The sequence below is a fragment of the Acanthisitta chloris genome, unplaced genomic scaffold (assembly GCF_000695815.1).
Source record: "Acanthisitta chloris isolate BGI_N310 unplaced genomic scaffold, ASM69581v1 scaffold6163, whole genome shotgun sequence".
Taxonomy (NCBI): Eukaryota; Metazoa; Chordata; class Aves; order Passeriformes; family Acanthisittidae; genus Acanthisitta; species Acanthisitta chloris.
Window position 1 is genome coordinate 4,196 of NW_008666464.1, and position 19,818 is coordinate 24,013.

General features: G+C 38.6%; 1 protein-coding gene across 1 annotated transcript in view; it reads right to left on the bottom strand.

Annotated features, from left to right (window-relative positions):
* Positions 1-439: 439 nt before the first annotated feature.
* Positions 440-19,818, bottom strand: part of DENND6A (DENN/MADD domain containing 6A) — a gene marked incomplete at its 5' end in the record, with an annotated part of 20,095 nt that continues 716 nt past the window's right edge. Inside the window, 17 exons of the mRNA XM_009072121.1 lie at positions 440-568; positions 974-1,048; positions 2,515-2,617; positions 3,196-3,305; positions 3,396-3,449; positions 4,575-4,664; positions 5,304-5,368; positions 5,461-5,526; positions 7,201-7,295; positions 11,336-11,431; positions 11,605-11,727; positions 12,062-12,117; positions 12,765-12,827; positions 14,221-14,300; positions 15,395-15,500; positions 15,875-15,955; positions 16,952-17,064. Of these exons, the coding sequence (XP_009070369.1) occupies positions 440-568; positions 974-1,048; positions 2,515-2,617; positions 3,196-3,305; positions 3,396-3,449; positions 4,575-4,664; positions 5,304-5,368; positions 5,461-5,526; positions 7,201-7,295; positions 11,336-11,431; positions 11,605-11,727; positions 12,062-12,117; positions 12,765-12,827; positions 14,221-14,300; positions 15,395-15,500; positions 15,875-15,955; positions 16,952-17,064 (1,505 nt within the window). The remainder of the gene's footprint in view (positions 569-973; positions 1,049-2,514; positions 2,618-3,195; positions 3,306-3,395; positions 3,450-4,574; positions 4,665-5,303; positions 5,369-5,460; positions 5,527-7,200; positions 7,296-11,335; positions 11,432-11,604; positions 11,728-12,061; positions 12,118-12,764; positions 12,828-14,220; positions 14,301-15,394; positions 15,501-15,874; positions 15,956-16,951; positions 17,065-19,818) is intronic.

Here is a 19,818-nt window from a genome sequence, read left to right on the forward strand (position 1 = left end):
CTTGGACTTATCATCAGATAAAAACCAAAAGAAAAAAAAAAAGAAAGAAAAGCAAACAGATAATACATCAACATGACAGTAAAGGATCAATATTGCTTACCCCTGAGTTATCAGGATTGGGTATAGCAGCACCAATTGGAAAACATTCTGCAATGCCAGCACTGCAGTGTGGTCCTACACTGTGGTACAGCTTCATATGCCCACAGATTGTTCTTTAAGAGCACTTAGTTCAAACTTCATTGGAGACAGGAATCCCTTTAGTTGCATTGGTATTTAAGTAGGAAAAACAGTGAAAATAGTACACTGGGCAATACTATTAGTACAGTCCATTTGTAGTGTTAATGCACAGTTTAGAGCTCTGTTCCAAGCTTGGTAAGCCACTGTCTTCTGTGAGACTACTTGCCTTTTTGTTTCCTGCACCAAAAAAGCCCAGTAGAAATCATGTGCCAGTTTTGAGCAAGATGTCCTGTAAGTCATCTGGAAGTGCTAGTATGATATCATTGATGTGTGTCTGCAGCTTTTTCAGTGTGTCAGTTTTCACAGGAAGATGCTCTCTGTCAGCCTGCAACTGCAAAGGTACCAGAAAACATGATCTCTACTAAAAATGCAAGTTTACCTTAAGACACTTCAAAGTGATGTATTAGCAAATGTGGAAAACAAATTCTTCATTTGCTGATTGAATGGGAATTTGGACAGGAGCAGGTTCCCTCGACAACCATACAATAGCAGTATCACGTTGGTTTTCTCCTTCCCTGAGGACTCAGCCTTTCTGCCACTCAGATCAGTCACAGCAACTAATTTTTAAAAAGCCAACAGCAATGCAATGTTTCCAACACAGCTGGATGAGGTTGGGAAGGCTGAAATTAACTGTTGTTCTTTTAAAAACCTGACTGATAAGCTGTGTAGATCATGAAGAATATTTACCCTCAGGTACTTGTAAAGCAATAAAGTCACGTTCAGTTCAGTTACTTACCAGTTTATTTTTTAACTTTAAGACAAGATCCACCGTTTCAACCTCAGTGTGCTTCTGACTCCAGAATACCAAGTTCTGAAATAATAAAAATCAAGCACTGAAATATTTATGGCAACATACGCCATTTTCAAAAGTAATATTGACATATCCTACCTACTGCTCAGAGTAGGTCTCTTCCTTATTCCCATGCCATTTGCTAAACTCTTTTTACTCATATACTGTCTTTACTGTGAACTGCAAAATGTGCTTTATTTGCATGTTTGACCAGGACTTAGCATAACAGCAAACTTGCACACAAAAACAATACAAACAAATTCAAGGGAAAAAAAACTTGCCAAACAGGCTTATTTCAGAAAGAGCATCTATAATGCAAAATGGCAGTGAATGATTACCAAATCAGAACTGCCAGCACAGTGAAATATTAAAGTAGCTCAGGGCAAAGCTTATTGTTTCTAGGGCATTAAAGATCACAGTTGATAACTACTAAGAGATAATCATCAAGTTAATTTTCTTATGGATGTTCTGTTCCTCTACCCCTTTACTCTTCACCTGTTAAAGACATTTGCTCATGTACAGAAAGATGTTCACACTTGGATCAAAAGCAATAAGGAGCAGAATCAGCAATAAACTTGTGACACATTTCCTTTTCTTTGCAATAAATTAATGTCAAATGTAGTTGGATAGAATCTAAGTTACATAACTGACCCAATTATTGCCCTGCAAATTATTTGGACTGCTCTGTTTGAACAATCTGTGTGAGTTTGCTACAATGTACTGTTGGGGAAGTGACAAGGCAAGTGATAAAAAGGAATGGTGTTTTCAAAATAACCAGAGTAATTGTTTGTTCGTTTTAAAGCTGTGATGTTGCCTTGCTCTTTTTCTTGTTCTTCCTATTCCCCCTCTAGCTGTGCAATGTCTTCTCTTGCAATTTCTTTATCAGTTGTTCAGTTGAATTATACTGATCCCACACTTCAGCTTCTGAAGTACAGAATGGATCTTCCAACATTTATATAGCATTTTGTTATGCATCAACAAACATTTCTGTTCTCAGCATTCAATTACTATGATTAGTTGTAGGCTTATTTACTAACCATCTTATTAGCTGTCAGTTTTCTGTGATATTCACTGAGTTTATACCTTGAAAGCTACAGACTCTATCAGAGTTGAAAATATGTTGTCAAGTGAGATGCCAAGGAAGGATAGAAGCTGAATGAAATACTATCAAATAAGAGGAAAAGAGGTCTTATTTTGGTGTGGGTGTGTGTATTCAACTTTAAAATACACAAGAAAAAAGTACAAAAGATACATTTTACAAACAATAACAGCTGTTATTAAAGTGAACTATATTTCATATTGTTCTTCTGCTGTGTTAGTTCTAGCCTGTACTTGGTTAGCAAAATCCTTTTTTGCTAGATCAGACTTGACAAAACTGTCAACATTTTTATGCTCAGCCTACGAAAACATGAGTAAAACTGACTTGTGGGAGAATATATATTTATTACAGGCTGATAAATATAATCACAAACACACATTTTTCTAACCTCATTACAGAGTGCTTCTAAATGAAGAGCCTCCAACTTCCGTGTCATTTCCTTCTGCCGACTCCTAAACCAGCCATCGAAGTTTGGTGACTTCAAAAAATGCCTGGTAAAACACCAAAGCAAAATGCATTTTATATTTTTGAGTACAATTTTGATAACACTGTTTGCTACATCAGCAAATGTACAGTAATTATATTTGAGGCTGAAGAAGTTACTAGAACCCTTTCTCTATTTGCTTTCAGAAAGAATAATACAGAAAGAGTGGAGACTACAGGTGCTTCTATAAGTCAAGAAAAGGACTGAGAAAAGAATGCAAAGAAAATGTGCTTGAAACAATAAAAACAAGGAAACTGGGGGGGGGGGGGAAAAAAGGCCCGGTGTTCAAAATATCCTAATTTTTATCTTTGTGTTTGACTGGAAGGAGGAGCCAAGCTGGAATGAGACATAAAGCCACAAGTAACACTGGTGTACAGAACCTGTAATGCCAGTAGCATCTTGGAAAACCATTAACAGGTTACAGAGAAACAGATTTAAGTGAGGAAAGTATACTAAGCACTGTCAATTCTTATTAAAGCATATACTCTAAAACAAAGTCTTATTCAAATCAGTCCTGCTCAGTAGAGCATTTATATTCCTGATGTTTTCTTTTATTGATTTTATTAGGCTGATGAAAGAAATGACCTGTAAAGTCCTATCCAGTCTCCTTTTAAACCTGAGGTGAGCTGTGGTCCTGCTTTTTCCAGTGTCTTCATGAAGTCATCTTGGCTAAACTGCCTCAGCTGTGGTGGACTCTATGGAAAGAAAAAAAACCCAAACAATCAGCATGTCATAACTCTTCTCTAATCACCAAGTTTCAGCTCATTCAGGTTATACTTCCTTACCTTCCATGGTGATATGGATTTCTGCAAAGGCATTAGGCTTGCCACATAACGTTCCTAGGGAAAGGGAAAAGAAAGTTAGTTTGCATAACCAGTATTGAAGATACACAGTCCACGTGGATGTTTACTTATTACTTGTGACCACAGCATTTTCTCTTCTGAGTATTGGTACAGGGTGGAGTTGTGCATATTTACCACATGGAAAGACAAGAAGGAGCTTATCTCATACTGATTGTATTTCCCGACTCCACAACTTTTATGTCAGCAAGGTTCAAAAAGAACATGAGGCAAAGGAAGGCAGGAAGCAAACATACACGTGGAATATCTATATCCTGAACTTCAGCCACTTGTAAACAATCTCTCTTGTCTTTGGCAACAGTCCACAGGTACCTTCATATCAGGGGTTATTGCAAACAGTAATTGCATTTGGTATCAAATGTTTGGAATTGATTATCTAATAGAAACATTAGATATAGATCTAACCCATAGAACTCTATCTCAGCTGTGGCATCTCTGCTGCAGCAAGGCCTGGCACAGGCATGGCCAGAGCCCCCTCGGGGAGTAGGGACACTGCTGAAGCCTCAGGTGTGACCAGAAGAGGCAGCTCTGCCTCACCAGCTCACATAAACACATAAGCAAATGGCTACACATTTTGATGTATGAACATAAGCAGCCTATCTTTTGAAGAAACATAACCTCCCACACACACTTTTCTTGCTGCAGAGAATTTAAATCTTGCCCTGTAAGCTAAGATTTGTGATTAGAACAAGCATTAAGTTTCTCACTTGAAATGAAAGTTGGAGCAACATTCAGACAGGAACGCCAGGAAAAGGTTTTAGATTCACACTACATGTCTATCCAGTCTCAAAAGAACAGGAGACAAAGATGAATTTTAGGGAAAAGCTCCTCTAATGTTGAACACTCAAGGAAATACAATATCTAGGGAAGTCCCAATTTTTTCAGACAGAAACTGGACCTGATCATGCATGCTCTAAAACAATGGAACGTTCAGGTCACCCACACACTGCCCCACCATGCAGTTCACTGATGAAGATGTTGAACAGTACTGGACCCAGTGCTGACCCCAGGGGTACACTGCTAGTTACTGGACTTAGTCAGGGTGAACCCCCAAAACCTACTCCACATTACGTATGTAAAAACCCCATTAGTCTAAGAACTCACTAATGGGATAATGAAACTTTCTGTCAGCTCCAAGAAGTATCGGCGCAGGATCACACTCTGTGCCTCTGTAGGACGTTTCTGTTGTACTCCCTGGAGAAAAGAAAAAATGAAATACCAGAATCAGTCTGTTACTCCAAAACATGTAGGTAGTTGTGGTGGCTTTATTTTTAATGAAAATTTATGCCAGTGTTTCTGCACTCACTTGCCATAAGCCCACACATAGCACCTCCTACCCTGAACCACAAAAGGAAAGCAAGAGCATCATTATTTTACACAGATATTCATCTTTTCAAGTGCTGATTTTTTTACTTTCATGTAAAGAAATTCAAGGAAAGAAAAATTTCTATGAGCAAACGTGCAAATTAGTTAAAATTTGGAAGTTCTGATTCTTGCACACCTCATGTGTGAAATTTCTCAACCAAAGAGACCAGAGGAGATGGATGGCAGAGGGTGGAAAACCCCAAACAGATGAACTAAGCAGTCCTTTCAGTCCTCTGAATGAAGATAACTTCTTGAGTCCTACCATTCATATTGTTATAGAAGCTGCTAACAAGGCAACAGCCCTTCTACAGTGAGATGTATATCCATCTATTAGTTATGAACTGGGGCAAAGGAACCAAAATCCAGTTCCATTTCAGTTACACAGATGGAGCACAGCTTCAAGTGAAAACACTGCACAACAGTACACAAAACATACAAACCAGTTTCCATTAAGATTTACAGTATTACCTTTTGCAACTGCTTAACAATTTCTTCATCTTTGTTCAAGTATGGCTTGTAAGAGGTATAAACACCTAAAGAAAAAAAAAGCAGCATATAGCCTAAAGAGAGCTGGGGTATGCTTTTTAAAGCTAAAATACTGGTAATTTAACCCTGAAGTTATTACCAGGTTTGGAGTCCAAAGTTTTTAGGTTCTTCAGTTTTTTCACTTTCACCTGCTTTGGAACTTCACCTGCCAAAACACATAAAGCCTCACTTGAAATCTCCATCTCTATTACTCAACAGTACAGTTGATGTGCTTTATGTTGCACTTTTGTAAATAGATACTTTCATTTAGAACACTAATATTGTAAGAAGCATCAGAAACATTGACAAGCATCCAAGTATATACCCAGAAACACCCAGCAAACGCATGAATAACAGCACAGACTTCTCACTTTATGTAAGAGTTTCTCGTTGAAAACAAAGAAACCGCAACCCTAAAACCAAACCAAAAAAACCCCAAGAGGACAATCTACTGAATCCAAGCAGCCAAACAGACATACTGATACATAGCAGTGAGTGATAGTTTCATTAATTTCATATTTTTATTCCATCTTCCTTTGATCTCCTCAGTGTAAATGCTTTTGGGTACAAAACTTTCGTACCTTGGCCAAACTAAAAGTCATATACAAGAAACTCAAACAGTAGCCATGTATTAAGTGGTGTCAGAAAGTGAATTTAAGTCTCCTCTGTCATAGATCAAACTAAGGGCTTTTGTTTTGTTTTTCCAATTTATCCTTCTCCAGCCAGAAGACCCTAAACCCTATTAAGAGTCCTGCAGCCTCAGCAGAACCTTCCTCCTAAATCTATTTGGGTGCTTGACTTCAGAAAAGGTAACAGTATAAACTGCTACTGAAACTGCAGAGTGGGGAAAAAAAAAGGGAAAACAACAACCCAACAGAAACATAATCAGAAGCTCTCTCTGTCCCTAAAGAAATAAAATAAAAAACTTTTTAAGACAGGTCAAATAGATACATCTCTAGAACTTCCTGACTAAGCATTTCACATAGCTGCACCAAAACTTTAGAATTTCATACCTGAAACTGTATATCAGATTTGAAGACAACCTGTGCACATGGCTCTGCCAAGTTTGATTGTTTAATTAAGAGTCTATTTTCCAAACTTTAACTACATGGGAGCTAACTATGTAATCCTTAATGAGTTCGGTGTATTCAGAAATTGACCTTAAATTATTCCATGAAAATTAACTTTACGGTATTTTCTCTTAACTGCATGTTTATGCATTCCCAGTGTCAGAACAGAACAGTGAACCTGTCACAGCAAACAGCCACACTCAGGAATGTCACACAACAATTAGAGTACTGCAGCAGTTCACTACAGACTGCCAACTGACACATTATCCAGAGATTACATGAAAATTACACTCAACCATGTAAGGAAATCCTCCAACTTGAACAATTAGTAACTACTGGAATACTGCCAGATTAGAAATATATTATGAAAATACTGTCAACAAACAACTTTGTGTTATTGTGACATTGAAACTTAGCTTTCACATGGTCTTACGTTCTGCATTGGCTGTGACTGATTTATTACATTCTATTCATACCAAAATTAACATCAGTAATAAATGATGTTTCTCAGTAGGGATACAAAAACAGGATTGTGTGAAAGGTAAAACATTACTACTAATGAGTATTAGCACCTTTTGCATTTAATAGCCTAGATTTGGCAAGACAAAACATACAGCACTCCAGTCTAATTTCCCTTGCCACATTTACATCCACAACAATTTAGTTAGTATTAAACTAAATTAATGGAACTAAATTACATATGTTTGTAAATAAACAAGCACATGGTTAGATCCTGTCACACAGGATTGTAAATGATATTTGTACTTTACCTGGAAGTTTAATGTCTCCAATTCGGATAATGTGAGGCCAATGCTGAAGTGTTTTAGCAAAAAAAGGATTTGTCACTCCCAGAATGACAGAAGGCCTAGAAAAATAATGACAATGCTTAGAATATAACAGCAAGAGCTTCTGTCTTAAGGAATACAAAAGGTCAACTTTAATTCTTAATTTGAAATTATTTTGCTTTTGTATTTAAGTTACATTTGAAGTTGCATGGAAGAGCAGAGATGCTGGACCAAGTTTTAATGCTTTAGAAAATAACCAGACAGAGGTATCTTCAAGTCCAAATGACAGTGGAGAATCCAAGTGACATCATCTGCTGAGACTTGGCTAAGTTCTGCCCATTTGTAATTATGAGAACAGGGCATTATTTTGGTCGGGTTTTTCTAATGAGCAGGAATCTGACCCACATTTGAAAGACAAATTGCTACTTTTCAAGGTTTGATTATAACAAACTCTCAGGACTTGAATATGCATGTCCTTGTAACTGCTCGTCTTATGAGACTCCTCAGCAGAACTACTGCCCAGATGACATGATTAAGACAAACAGACACTTAACATTCCACTTGCTTTCCAACACTTGAGCCTTCTTTGTTAAAAAGCAGTTATGGAGTGATGCAGTGCAAGCACATTAACAGCACTGTGCCCCAGCCCACGACCTGCCAGATTTCACTGTCTGCTCTGCGCTTCGCATCTGGCTGTGAGGGTGCATGGGGCACCCAGAGAATCATAGAATCAACCTGGTTGGAAGAGACCTCAAAGATCGAGTCAAACCCTACCGCCATTACTAGACCATGGCACTAAGTGCCACATCCAGTCTTGTCCTGAAACCCTCCAGAGATGGTGAATCCAGTGAATCCACCACCTCCCCGGGCAGCACATTCCAATGACTGATTACTCTTTCTGTAAAAAAATCTATTCCTAATATCCAACCTAAACCTCTCCTGGCAGAGCTTGAGTCTGTGCCCTCTTGTCCTACTGCTGGTTGCCTGGGACTACTACTACCCCACCTGACTCCAACCTCCTTTCAGGTAGTTGTAGAGGGTGATAAGGTCTCCCCTGAGCCTCCTATTCTCCAGGCTAAACACCCCCAGCTCCCTCAGCCTCTCCTCATGGGACATGTGCTCGAGTCCCTTCACCAGCCTCGTTGCTCTTCTCTGGACCTGCTCCAGCACTTCAATATCCCTTCTGAACTGAGGGGCCCAGAACTGCACACAGTACTCAAGGTGTGGCCTCACCAGCACTGAGTCCAGGGGCAGAATCACTTCCCTGGTCCTGCTGACCACACTGTTCCTATCCAGGCCAGGATGCCATTGGCCTTCTTGGCCACCTGAGCACACTGCTGGCTCCTGTTCAGCTTTCTATCTATCCAAACTCCCAGGTCCCTTTCTGCCTGGCTGCTCTCCAGCCACTCTGTCCCCAGCCTGCAGCGCTGCATGGGATTGTTATGGACAAAGTGCAGGACCAGAACTTGGCCTTGTTAAACATCATCCCATTGGAAGCAACAAGAACAAGAGAAAGTGCGAGCAAGGAGGAGCTGCTACAGCACAGGCCTGCACAATTTGGGCTTAACAGCATTGATATGCTGAAATATGAACACATTTTTCAGTACGATTGCTGTCATCCATTTTACCATCAAATGTTAGCTAAGGAGAGAGTATAACAGCAAACCTCACTGGAACTGCTATGTTAAGAACAGATTACCATAGCTTTTCCACATAGGTCTTAAAAATGCAGAATTTCAACACTTTCTGTACACCATCCTTAGGCTTCCTGTTTCTCAAGGCAAGGTGGGGAGAAAAACAAGCACTACTTTTTCTTTACATTTCTATTCACTCCTTCCAGCTACACCACAATGGCAATTGGGCATAAATTTCCCAGAAAGGCATTTCTGACTTTCATTCCTCTCTCTACCTGCTAATCCCTCCATTTGCTAATTACATATATATATATATATATTTGTATAAGTAAAAACTCCTTAGGCATTCACAGGACAAAAATCTTATCACACAGCTCTGCAGTGACAGTGTATAATGTCTGGGCTATGGAAACAGCAATCTTCATCTCTTCATTCCATCTCAGAATGAGCAGCACCAAATTGGATCAGTTTCTCAGAAGTCTTTTCTTGCTTCTTACCGACTCAACCCTCACCAGAAAAATCACTTCTTCCAAGTCCTACTGCTGTCCAAGTATGTTCACCAGAGAACCTTTTATTCCAGATATACTTTTCCCCACTCATTTGAATGCACTTTTGTTATTCTTTGCTGTTACTATGATCCCATTAAACTCCTTTGCATTATTGACTTAATGTCATTGGGATTTGCAAATGTTGTTCATGATTTTCCTATTTTATCATACATGATTTACAATCTCTCTTCTAAAACAATCAAGACCAGTGTCCATAGAAAGGTCTCAACAGATTCTTTTGTTGTACTCTGAAATATAAGTTTATGATGTTTTACCTTATGTTCTTCTCATGGTCATGTCAGAAGAATCAACATAAAACTAAGCAATAAAAGAACTCTAACAACTCCTTCCTCATACCAATGTCTAGCCTAACCTGATTACTAAATCTTCTTCTGCTTATTTTGTGGGAACCAAAAAGCAGGTTTCACACAGAACTGGTTTCAACCTATGTACACAAATGGACATTATTTTACTAACTGGAGCAGGAAAGATCAGGGGGTTAAAGCCAACTAAGGCTTCCACTTACACAAAAAAATTGTAATTCTCCAGGTCAAGGTAAACCAAGTAGCAAATCAGCAGCAATCGTTTTTTCACTTCTACTGGTAATATAACAGCAAGACTTGGTAAGCTACTTGGTCACTTTCAGGAGCCTTAATTTATTGTATTTACCAGAACCAATTCTGAATTTATACCACTAAAGCAATTTCTGAAAAGGCACAATAAATCAAAATATCAAGACTGAAAATATTTCACTGCTCCCTCTCAGTAGAGGTAATAAAACACACAGAATCTGCATCATCTGGATTCTTCCCTCTCCTAGAGCCATTGCCTTAAAAGCCTGTTGCCAATCTTTCCAAATTTTTGTTTACCACAGGAAAGCAAATTCCAGCTTATTTCAAACTAACACACATACTGACCAACCTTTCTATTTTGCCACAGAGGAGCAGATGCAATTTGAAACATGAGCTGCTCAAGTTTAGACAAGTTCTTCCTGGAATTATTTGTAGAAACTAAATTACATACTCCATAACCATTCCCATGGAAAATCATCTGAAACATATTGCCTATGTTTGTGTGTCTTTCCACTGCTCTATCTCTGGCAGTACTTCCCTTGAGAGGAAAAACACAGTAAAAAACTCCCAATAAAATAAACAAACAAACAAAAAGCCAAAACAACCACCTCTGCCTGTTCAGACATTGGAAGAAACTTCACTCTAAAAAGATCAGTGAATCTAACACATGCACTCCATCTCCAAATCAAGCTGCATTTAAATAGCATAATAAGAAATACTGGAGGTGTTTGCCCTCAAACTAAAGCAGGATTTAAAAAAATAAAGGGGGAAACTGTGTCCTTAAAGCCATTTCAAACACCACTGGTTTTGGACATTCACACTCTTAAGAAAATAATCTTAATTTCTTATTTATTTATGATACTAACAAATTTTGTGAAGAGAGATTTAATTTTTACATGGTCTTAACTAGGACACTGATGGAATCAGCTTTACAAAACAGCTCTGTGGATGTTGAATTCTACAAGTCACTTTGTTCAGCAGTTGATTAAAAATTAAAGCAATTACAGCACAATTTCCCAAGGAGCTACTCTGGAGCTGGTGTTGCACAGACAAACCCTTATGGAAAAGCAAAACTCTTCTTGGTTTTATACTTGCAGCTCTACTTATTCTGTAGACAAATATCCTATGAAGTTCAAATGTAGCTTGATTATGGCATTGTTTTGTAACTTCTTTGTCTCATCTAACTGGAGTGAAAACCCAAATCAGCTCATTACTGCACTCTGCAAGATAAATCATAGAGAAAAAGGAATCTAAAGGTAATTCTCTCATGATCAAAATTCAGAATAGTTCAGCAGTATTTTAAAACAAATTTATGGTTACGAGTGGCTTTGAGCAACACCTTCACACCAGAGCCTGAGGTACTTACGGGGCTTGTGTGCGCGTTGTGTATTCTTTGAATTCACTGTCATGGATGGTGAAGTATGGCCTGAAATCACTGCAGTACTTCAGCGGTGAAATACAGCTGCACAGTGGAAAGAGAATAAGCTTGTTGTATGCATTCAGAGCAAACTTGCATGACAGACACAAGCAAATCTAAAATTTGTAATGCTTTGTTACACTCAGATCCAATGAGGGTCCACTCAGCTGGAACCTTACAGTCACTAGTCACTAGTTAGGAAGTTCCACTGTATTTACCTAACAAGAGCCAACACAGTTTCTGAAGATTCTGAGGGTGATGGTGCCATCACAACAAGTGGTTCTCCCAGCAGCACTAGCTCCCAGAGCATCTGAATGTGGAAGAACACTGGACAGAAACACCTGAAAACAGATTGAAGTATTTTAATCCACTTGACATAATATAACACATTTCTTTCATTTAAGGGCTGAATAAAAAGGAAAACTGCAGGAGTACTTTACAGTAATTTTAAAAATATAAAATACTCTTGTAAAATGGAACATTTCATGAACTTATTTATTGCAGTTTCAGCCTGCATATTGTCCTAATCGTGTTCTAGCCAACTTTACAACAAAATACTAAACCGAATACTGCTACGTGTTAGCTTGCAAGCCATAAGACACGTGTTAAGGAACTGCCATAAATCTGGGACTTGTGGAAATTCACGACTAGAAATGAATGAGTCCAAGCTCCTACCTGAAAAGATCTACTTCATGAACAGTCGGCAAGGCCATGGAGATCTGAGCATCTGCCTAAAAGACATGGCAATGCTTGTTTTTTAGTCATCAGAACACCTAGGTATTAAACGAAGCAGTTTCTCTTACTGTCTACTGTCTGTAAAGCATTTATTGACCCTGATGGTTTACCATGGCTGTACTACTGCAGTGCATACTGCACTATCTCCACAACTAACTATTTTTGTGTGCCAAAAGCAAGATTTCCCCAAGACATACACACCACTTACAAACATGTGAGTGAGTCCAGAAAACATTTAAAATCCTGAAGCTCTTTCAAACAACAGTTACACAGTGCAGAAAAGCACAGACTGATTTGTCCACCTCCTCTGGCTAAAGATTTTTGTTCTGTTTTCATTCTCAAAAAAATCCCAAAACATTAAAAGGATGTTCAAGTCAGTAATTTTGTCAGCCCATTATCCTCCTCCAGGACGTGGACATCCCTCCTCTAAAATACTTGTGGTAACTGGGTTAGAAAAACTTTGCAAGGAAGAATCCAACTCTGGACTCTGCCATTCAAAGTTTCAAAGACTGTGGATTTGATTATTGCCAAAATACATGACGATTCACTACTCAACTTTTATGAGCAAGTTTAAAGTAAAAGAATGAAAGCACATCTTGAGATTTGCCTGAAGTTATATACAACAGAAGTATCTAGTCTCTACCTGGTGCATATCCTGTACTATGGGCGTTGTTCCAGGCTTGTCACGATATGTTGGAATCCGCAACTGGGAAAGGAAAAGATAGATTTATTTTCCCTTGACCAAACTCAGCAGGCACTGAAAATGATGACTTAGAGACCAGTTGTAACATCTAAAGAGGGTATCCTACAGTATGTTGCTTATTTACAGAACTCCCACCTACAGAATTTCCAATTGCAAACTGAGTACCAGAATATCAAAATCATACTCCAGTTAAAAAATACTATTGGTAATAGCAGTCATAACTACTACAGTAATTACAATAAAATACCTTTAAATGTTGGACAGAATTATCTGAAGTCTTAGGGTTTTAAGGTGGTACCGAACTACTTTTGAGAAAAAATCCTCTCCTAAACCACGAGATATCCTGGTGGGTGTGAGGCAGAATCCAAATAGTCTGAACAATCCAAATGTCTTTTTCTGACCTAACAGTTTCCATCTGTAAGTCTTGAGTGCTACAGCTTTAATCACACTGCAAGCTGGTGTGCACAAATGGATGTCATCTGTACACAACAATTAAAACTGCTCAAGCAGTGCAAAAAAACCAAACAGGGACAATATCACTGGACAGTAAATATGGCTTTACTGAGTTTAGGAATGCAACTTCAGCTCTCATGGATGCAACTTACTGATGACATATCTGACACCCATCATCATCCAGCACCCACATCACTCATTCATTCAAGTTGTGTTTTCAGAACAGCTTCAGAAAGTTCTTCCTCTCCCTGATGATGCATGTGTGTCTTGCAATAAATTTGAGAGTATCTGCTGAGAATGTACTTCTGGCTGCAACCTCTGATTCCATCAAACCCATTTAATTGCATTTCCTATGAAGACGCTATGGCTCCCAGAGGAACAGTTCTTAGCCACCATTTAAACTCTACAGCTCCTCCCTATGTACTAGATACAACTTCTGTAATAGCCTTCTTCATACTTACTTTCACTTTCATTGAAAATTATCAACAGCCCAGGAAATTAATTTCTGGTGTGTGGGCCAAAAAAGATTTTTACTGGTCAACCATCAAGAATAAGTTTCATCAATATATTTAATTTGTTTGAGTGGAACTTAATTATCAGTATTTTGAAGTGCTACTTTAATTTGACAAATATAATTAGCACTAAAGTCTCCTAGAATGTGTATTCCAGAGGGATAATACAGACACTTCAATTATAGTTATACTGAAACATCACTTTTTAATATCTACAAAAATTAAATATTAACCCAAGTACCATAAAAGATCCTCCCCCAATCAAGGCACCTAATCAAGATCTCCCAGACCTTCACTCTGAGTGCAGGAAACCTCTACTGCTGTTCTCAAGTATAAGACACTGAAAACAAGGCACAGCACAGTGAGGATCTGTACAGTAAAAGGTACAGGAGGAAACACCTTTAGAAAAAAACAAGTGCAGGAGTATTTACCTTCATTATAACACCCATAATAGGCAACTGGAGAACTTTCCCTGGCACTGGTGGTGGCCAACGATCAACATCACTACAAACTGAATGGAAAAGAAGTGTAATTTATGACTAGTTTATATAAGCTACAACCCATGATCAGAGTCACCTTTGTGCACATTGCATTCTGGCATTAATGCTAATAGTCCACAACAGTTCTGTTTGTCTTGTGATCACATCAAACAGGTTTTACAGCCTTTTAGACATTGTTAATGTATTCTTTCATTAGAACTATACAGTTTTTCACGCAGTATCCACTGGTCTTCCATTTTTCTTGGAACAAGACTCACAATTAGTTGAAGAAATGCTATCTGAGAACCCATAAAAGTACATATTGAGTTTGGAAAGTACACACACATTTATGTGCATTAGCTGCTGAACAGATAAACACAAGCAGTTAAGCAAAAACCTAGTTTCTAGCTTGACTAGCAAGTTTTTCAGTATTTTCTTCTAAACCACTATGAATGTAATTCCTAATTGCAGCAGTTTCTGCAGAGCTTCTTTTGCTCATACTACAACATGTCAGGAAAATAGGTGATAAAAAAATACAATTCCTTCAGTTTCCAGTGAAAGCACAAGGACACAAAGGCTCTACAGGCACAGTACAAAGAACACAGCACTTCCAGGCAAAGAGCAAACAACTTGTCCATTTGGCCCTCTCTGGCTCTTAGAGCTCTGCAGTAAGGCTGAGGCACCTGTTACCAGTGCTGCTCTGTTGTTTCTTCCATTTGGTCAAAAAACAAACAAATTACACGGGGGGGAGGGGAGGGGGGACGACCCTCAAGCAAGATGACATTTGTACAGTTGCTTAACAAAAGCTGTCAGGCTGCCCAAGGACTTGGTTTGTGAAGAGCGCAAACTATGGATTATCAGCAGCTATGTGTGCTCAACAGCTGTCCTGAAACATCCACAGCCCTACGTGTGTTTTAGGAGGGAGCTCAACTCTCCCACAGAGGATCCAAAATTAGATTAGCTCTGTTCAATGATCCAGAAATCAAGCCAATCGGCTGAAGTTTCAAGCCTCTACCCTGCAAGGAGACAAAACCACAAAGTAGAACGTGACAGTGTTTGTTATTTCTCCAGAAGAAGGATGTGATATTGTAAGAGCTCCTCCAGAACAACATCATAGTACCACTACCTGCTTCCAGGAAAGCTTCACTTTTTTCAAAATATTCTGGTGCTATTTGCTTAAGCATGGTGCGAAAGAGATGGACATAAGGCAGCTTGCTGATGAGGACCAGCGACTGGAATAGAGAGTAACAAAACAAAAACACAGTTTCAAGTTAAGCTTTCCCCTCAGGTCTGTTGCAGTTCTACTGGTTACCCTCAGAGAACGTCAAGTGTGACTTTTCTCACACATGCAAGCCAACCACACATTTAACCACAGGCAACTGCAAACAAACAACTCCCCAAAGTTCCCAACTTCTGGTTTTTAAACACACACACACAATCTGTTCTGACAGTGAGCTGGAACATGGCATAGCTGATGTAACATTAGACCCATTTACTATAAACAATGGATTTAGTTAAGAGAGGAAGATACTTGTCCTGTTCCTCTGAGGTCACTGAAAAATAATTAATTTCCAAATCAATATTTTCCTAAAAGAATTGAAATTACCTTCTGGAAATAGCCTCTTTTTAATGATTTGTCTCGAACTTGTCTGAAATAGACATAGCCATAGTAATAAGCTGAGTCTTTCTGCAAAAGAGAGGAAAGAATTCAATATAACCACCTCAACACTCTTCTCCTTTCTGAAGCATTGCAATCTGCAGTTTAAAAGTTTATTTCCCTGCAAGCTACAAAGTTGATTAGATACAATAAACTAGAAGGGTTTCTCTGTTTATAGGCATTATTTTTTTTGTAAGTACTTCAAAGAGAAAACACCAGTGTGTGGAAACAGCTGTGCTTTCTGGCTTTACTAGTTTTATAGCTACATTCTCCTGACACACCATGAAAGGAAATTATTTCTGGTTTTGTTGAGGAATAAATAAACATTTATAATTCTGAAAAGCAGCACTAAAAAGATTTTAGCAGTTAAAAACCTTAAAGCCTGACTTGAAAAGATAAAACCTAGTCTTGCAATGTATTAGTTTTACAGAAGATTCTTGGAATATTAAGGAAGTACATTCTCTCACTTTGAAGATAAAACATCAGCTTCATCCTTCCTGCAAATAGGAGTTCAACTATTTGCCACATAAACAGAACTAAATTGAGTTTGATAATCAGACTCCCACTAGCACAGTTAAAGGCCTCAATATTCCATATGGACATGATGAGAACAACTTTTTGGCCACTACCTCTTTTAGTTAACTGCTCCGTCTTCAAAAAGCAAAGGGTGGAAACAAAGAGAAACAGCTCAAGTTTGCTGGATTTTTTTAAAAATTAAGTTATAAAGCATTCAAGTTTCCACAACAGCAACGGCTTTTACAATTTGATCTACAGGTTTCTAGTCAATAATGAAATAGATCTGGTCTTCAATTTAATTCCTTGCAGTCCAAAATCCACACTAATAAAAACTAAAGAGTAGTTAACATAATTAATTATTATTATTATGACAATAACATGCTACAACAAACATTTTGTGAGCTTTGACTCTCAGGACATCCTGTTCAAGGGTTCTGCTTTTCAGGCATTAAAGGCAAATAAATGAACATTATCCCAAAGAAACTAACTTAATTTTTGCTTATTTCTAACCTTTAAGTAAACTGGCAGATCTCTATCCAACTGGTCCAGAAAACAGCACAATGAGACTTTCCTTCCAGGAGACCGACGAAATCTAAAACAAAACTGTGTGTCCCCATGACAACCTACATGGGGGAAGAGATAAACAACAGACAGACAGTGTTCTGAGACTGAGCCTTGTTGAACGTGAGGACTTGTCTACAGCCAAAGAGGTATCAGTTTTGGCTCATTTATCTTGCACTGCTGTTGTGACCATTTATATATTTATATTTTTATAACTGAACAATTTGGCATCTTTGGCAACAATAAATATCCTCTCTGCAACAAGGCCTAAAAAAAGTCACACTACTTCACAGTGACTGCCATGTCCTTAAACAGCTCTATTCCTCACTGTCCTCCTGCTGGGATTACACATTCCATTGGTCTGCCTGTATGGTTTCAATCACCTTAACCTCATGTCATTCTGTTGAATGACTGCACTTAGCCCTTCTTTTGACACCAAGCAGTTCATGCACAAGTGACATCAAGAGAACATTATGCTGATCTCTCATGTGCAGGTCTAGGACTCCATTTTGAAAGCTGCAAAGATAATTGCTGAAAACCAAGTGAAACTGAGTACTACTTCCCAACAATACCCCCAGGGAGTGAAGCTTCCCTTCATTTCTTTCAACATTATTTTCTTGAAGAAAAATTGAACTAAATATATGGACTACTTGAAGCCTGAAAATAAAAGTGGGCTAAGTCTGTATGAGTTATTAAAGAAACTTTCTCCAGGTGGATCACAGGACCTGCACCATCAGAACTTGTATCCCTGATAATCTTGTGGCTGTGTTCTCTCCATTGCAAATGTTGACTGCTGATAGAGAGAGGGTTAAAAAAAATAAATCTTTAAGCCAAGTAGGAGCTATGTAAGCTGAACAGAACATGCTGTTCATGGGAATAGTGCTAAGGGGGACTGCTAGAATATAAAGGACACACAGGTGCATTAGTGTTTCTAGCAAGGGACTGTAAAAAAAGCCTGTTTGGAATACAGTGATATTAACATGAACACAGTCAACTGAAAGACAACCTCCTCGTAGAGACTGTTAGCGCAGTAAGTTCCCAGTTTCCTTCCTGGCAAAGCATACTTGCTTCTCCATGTTGATCTAACTTCTTCATTAGTGCTTTTCTCTTACAGCTTTTGGACATAATTTGAAAAGACCACCAAGAAAAAAAATCATGACATCAGCACTGCTCATCTGAACTGCTCACAGCTGTCCTGTCATATACCAGCCAGTGTGAACTGATTGAGCAGCGAGGCAGAGCTCCCCTCTCAGACTTAAAAGCTCGATTTCACCTTCTGTTTCACTCACATTCTGCTACAGCAGCCCCAGACAGCCCAAACCCTCAGGCAAGAGTCACTGGCTGTGCACACGTTCAGAGCACCCAGGTCTGAGTCTCAGAACTTCTGGAAGCTGCAGTTGGAAACCCTCAGTGCACCAAGACAAAAGCAAAAGCAGCAAAACATGAGCAACCATCCAATTCAAACAGGTAATGAAATCAAGTGCTTAGCAATATGGATTCAGTGATAGCCAGAAAAACCACAGCACATGCCAATAACACAGCACAAAATATTTGCTCCAAGTTTTTATAGCTACTTCCTTTCATCCAAAGCAAAAAACCCTATTACAAAAAGCTATACAAAGATGACCTAAAAGTAAATTACCCTTAATCACTTGAAATATCATTGAAATATCATTCAGAATATGTCTTATTTAGCAAGCTCTTCCAGAAAAGACTGGTAAATACCTAGTCTTTCTTCAACTATCCATGAAGAAAAGGTAAAAGCATTAAAGATAACTGCATTAGAAAACTTAGCTTACAAAAGACAAGAAGTCCTATAATCTAGTAGCTGATTAAATCAATTTTCCCCACTAAATTCACAGCCACAAGTACTAGAATATATCTTTTTGTAGCTGCAAAAGAAAAAAGCTGAATCAACCTTTTGAGCCATGAAAACCTACCAAAAGACTGACCTCAGATTCAACTGCAAGCCAGTAACTTCCTTCACTGCTCTATTACATAAAGCTTTTCTTCTTACCTTCAGGCCTACAATGAAAAAATAAAGCTTAACAGACAGGATGCTCTCCCAGCTCACTTGGGGAAGGTAGGTTTTACACAGGTAATCCCTCTCCAACCTCTGAAACCTCAGCCTACCAAGAAGGATCATGAACCTACAGTTTTCAACAGGGACCTTATAAAAAGCAAAACAAAGTGGGATCTTTTTTCAGCTGAAACTAAACCCTCTTTACCTATACCTATTCTGTCTAAATCAACTCCACTACACTCTTACTCGAAAAAACACACAAGAAAAATATCTGTAAGTCAACCACTGTTCCTAACACAATTTTGTACCTTCAACACACCTTTTGAAGACTGAGAATGTTTATAACTGTTATCGAGAGTAAGAAGAAGATACAATTAACTCAACTTGTCTTTCAATAACAGAAAGCAGCTCTTCTTCTATTTACATACAGAATAGCAAGAACAGAGAAAATATCTGAATTTTAATGACGATAATTAAAGGGGAAAAACTAGCTGAGATAGTATGTAAAATGATGTAAGAGAGAGCTCACACAGGCTGAAAGCACAGATCTGCGTCACCCGTCAGAGCTGCTGTGCTGCAGAGCATCCAAAGCACAGAGCAGGAGCAGTTACAGGCCCAAGTCTGTCACTGCAGCTTTTGACTTTTGTACAGCAATAAACGTGAAAGGAGGTGTCTGTACTTCTGCCATATCTTTCTGCAGCTGGTCCAACCTATCAGCCCCAGGCCCCAACTTCTCTTTGGCAGCAGAAGAGTAGAAGTGTAGGTTAAAGAAGAATTTAGCAAGCAGAATCAC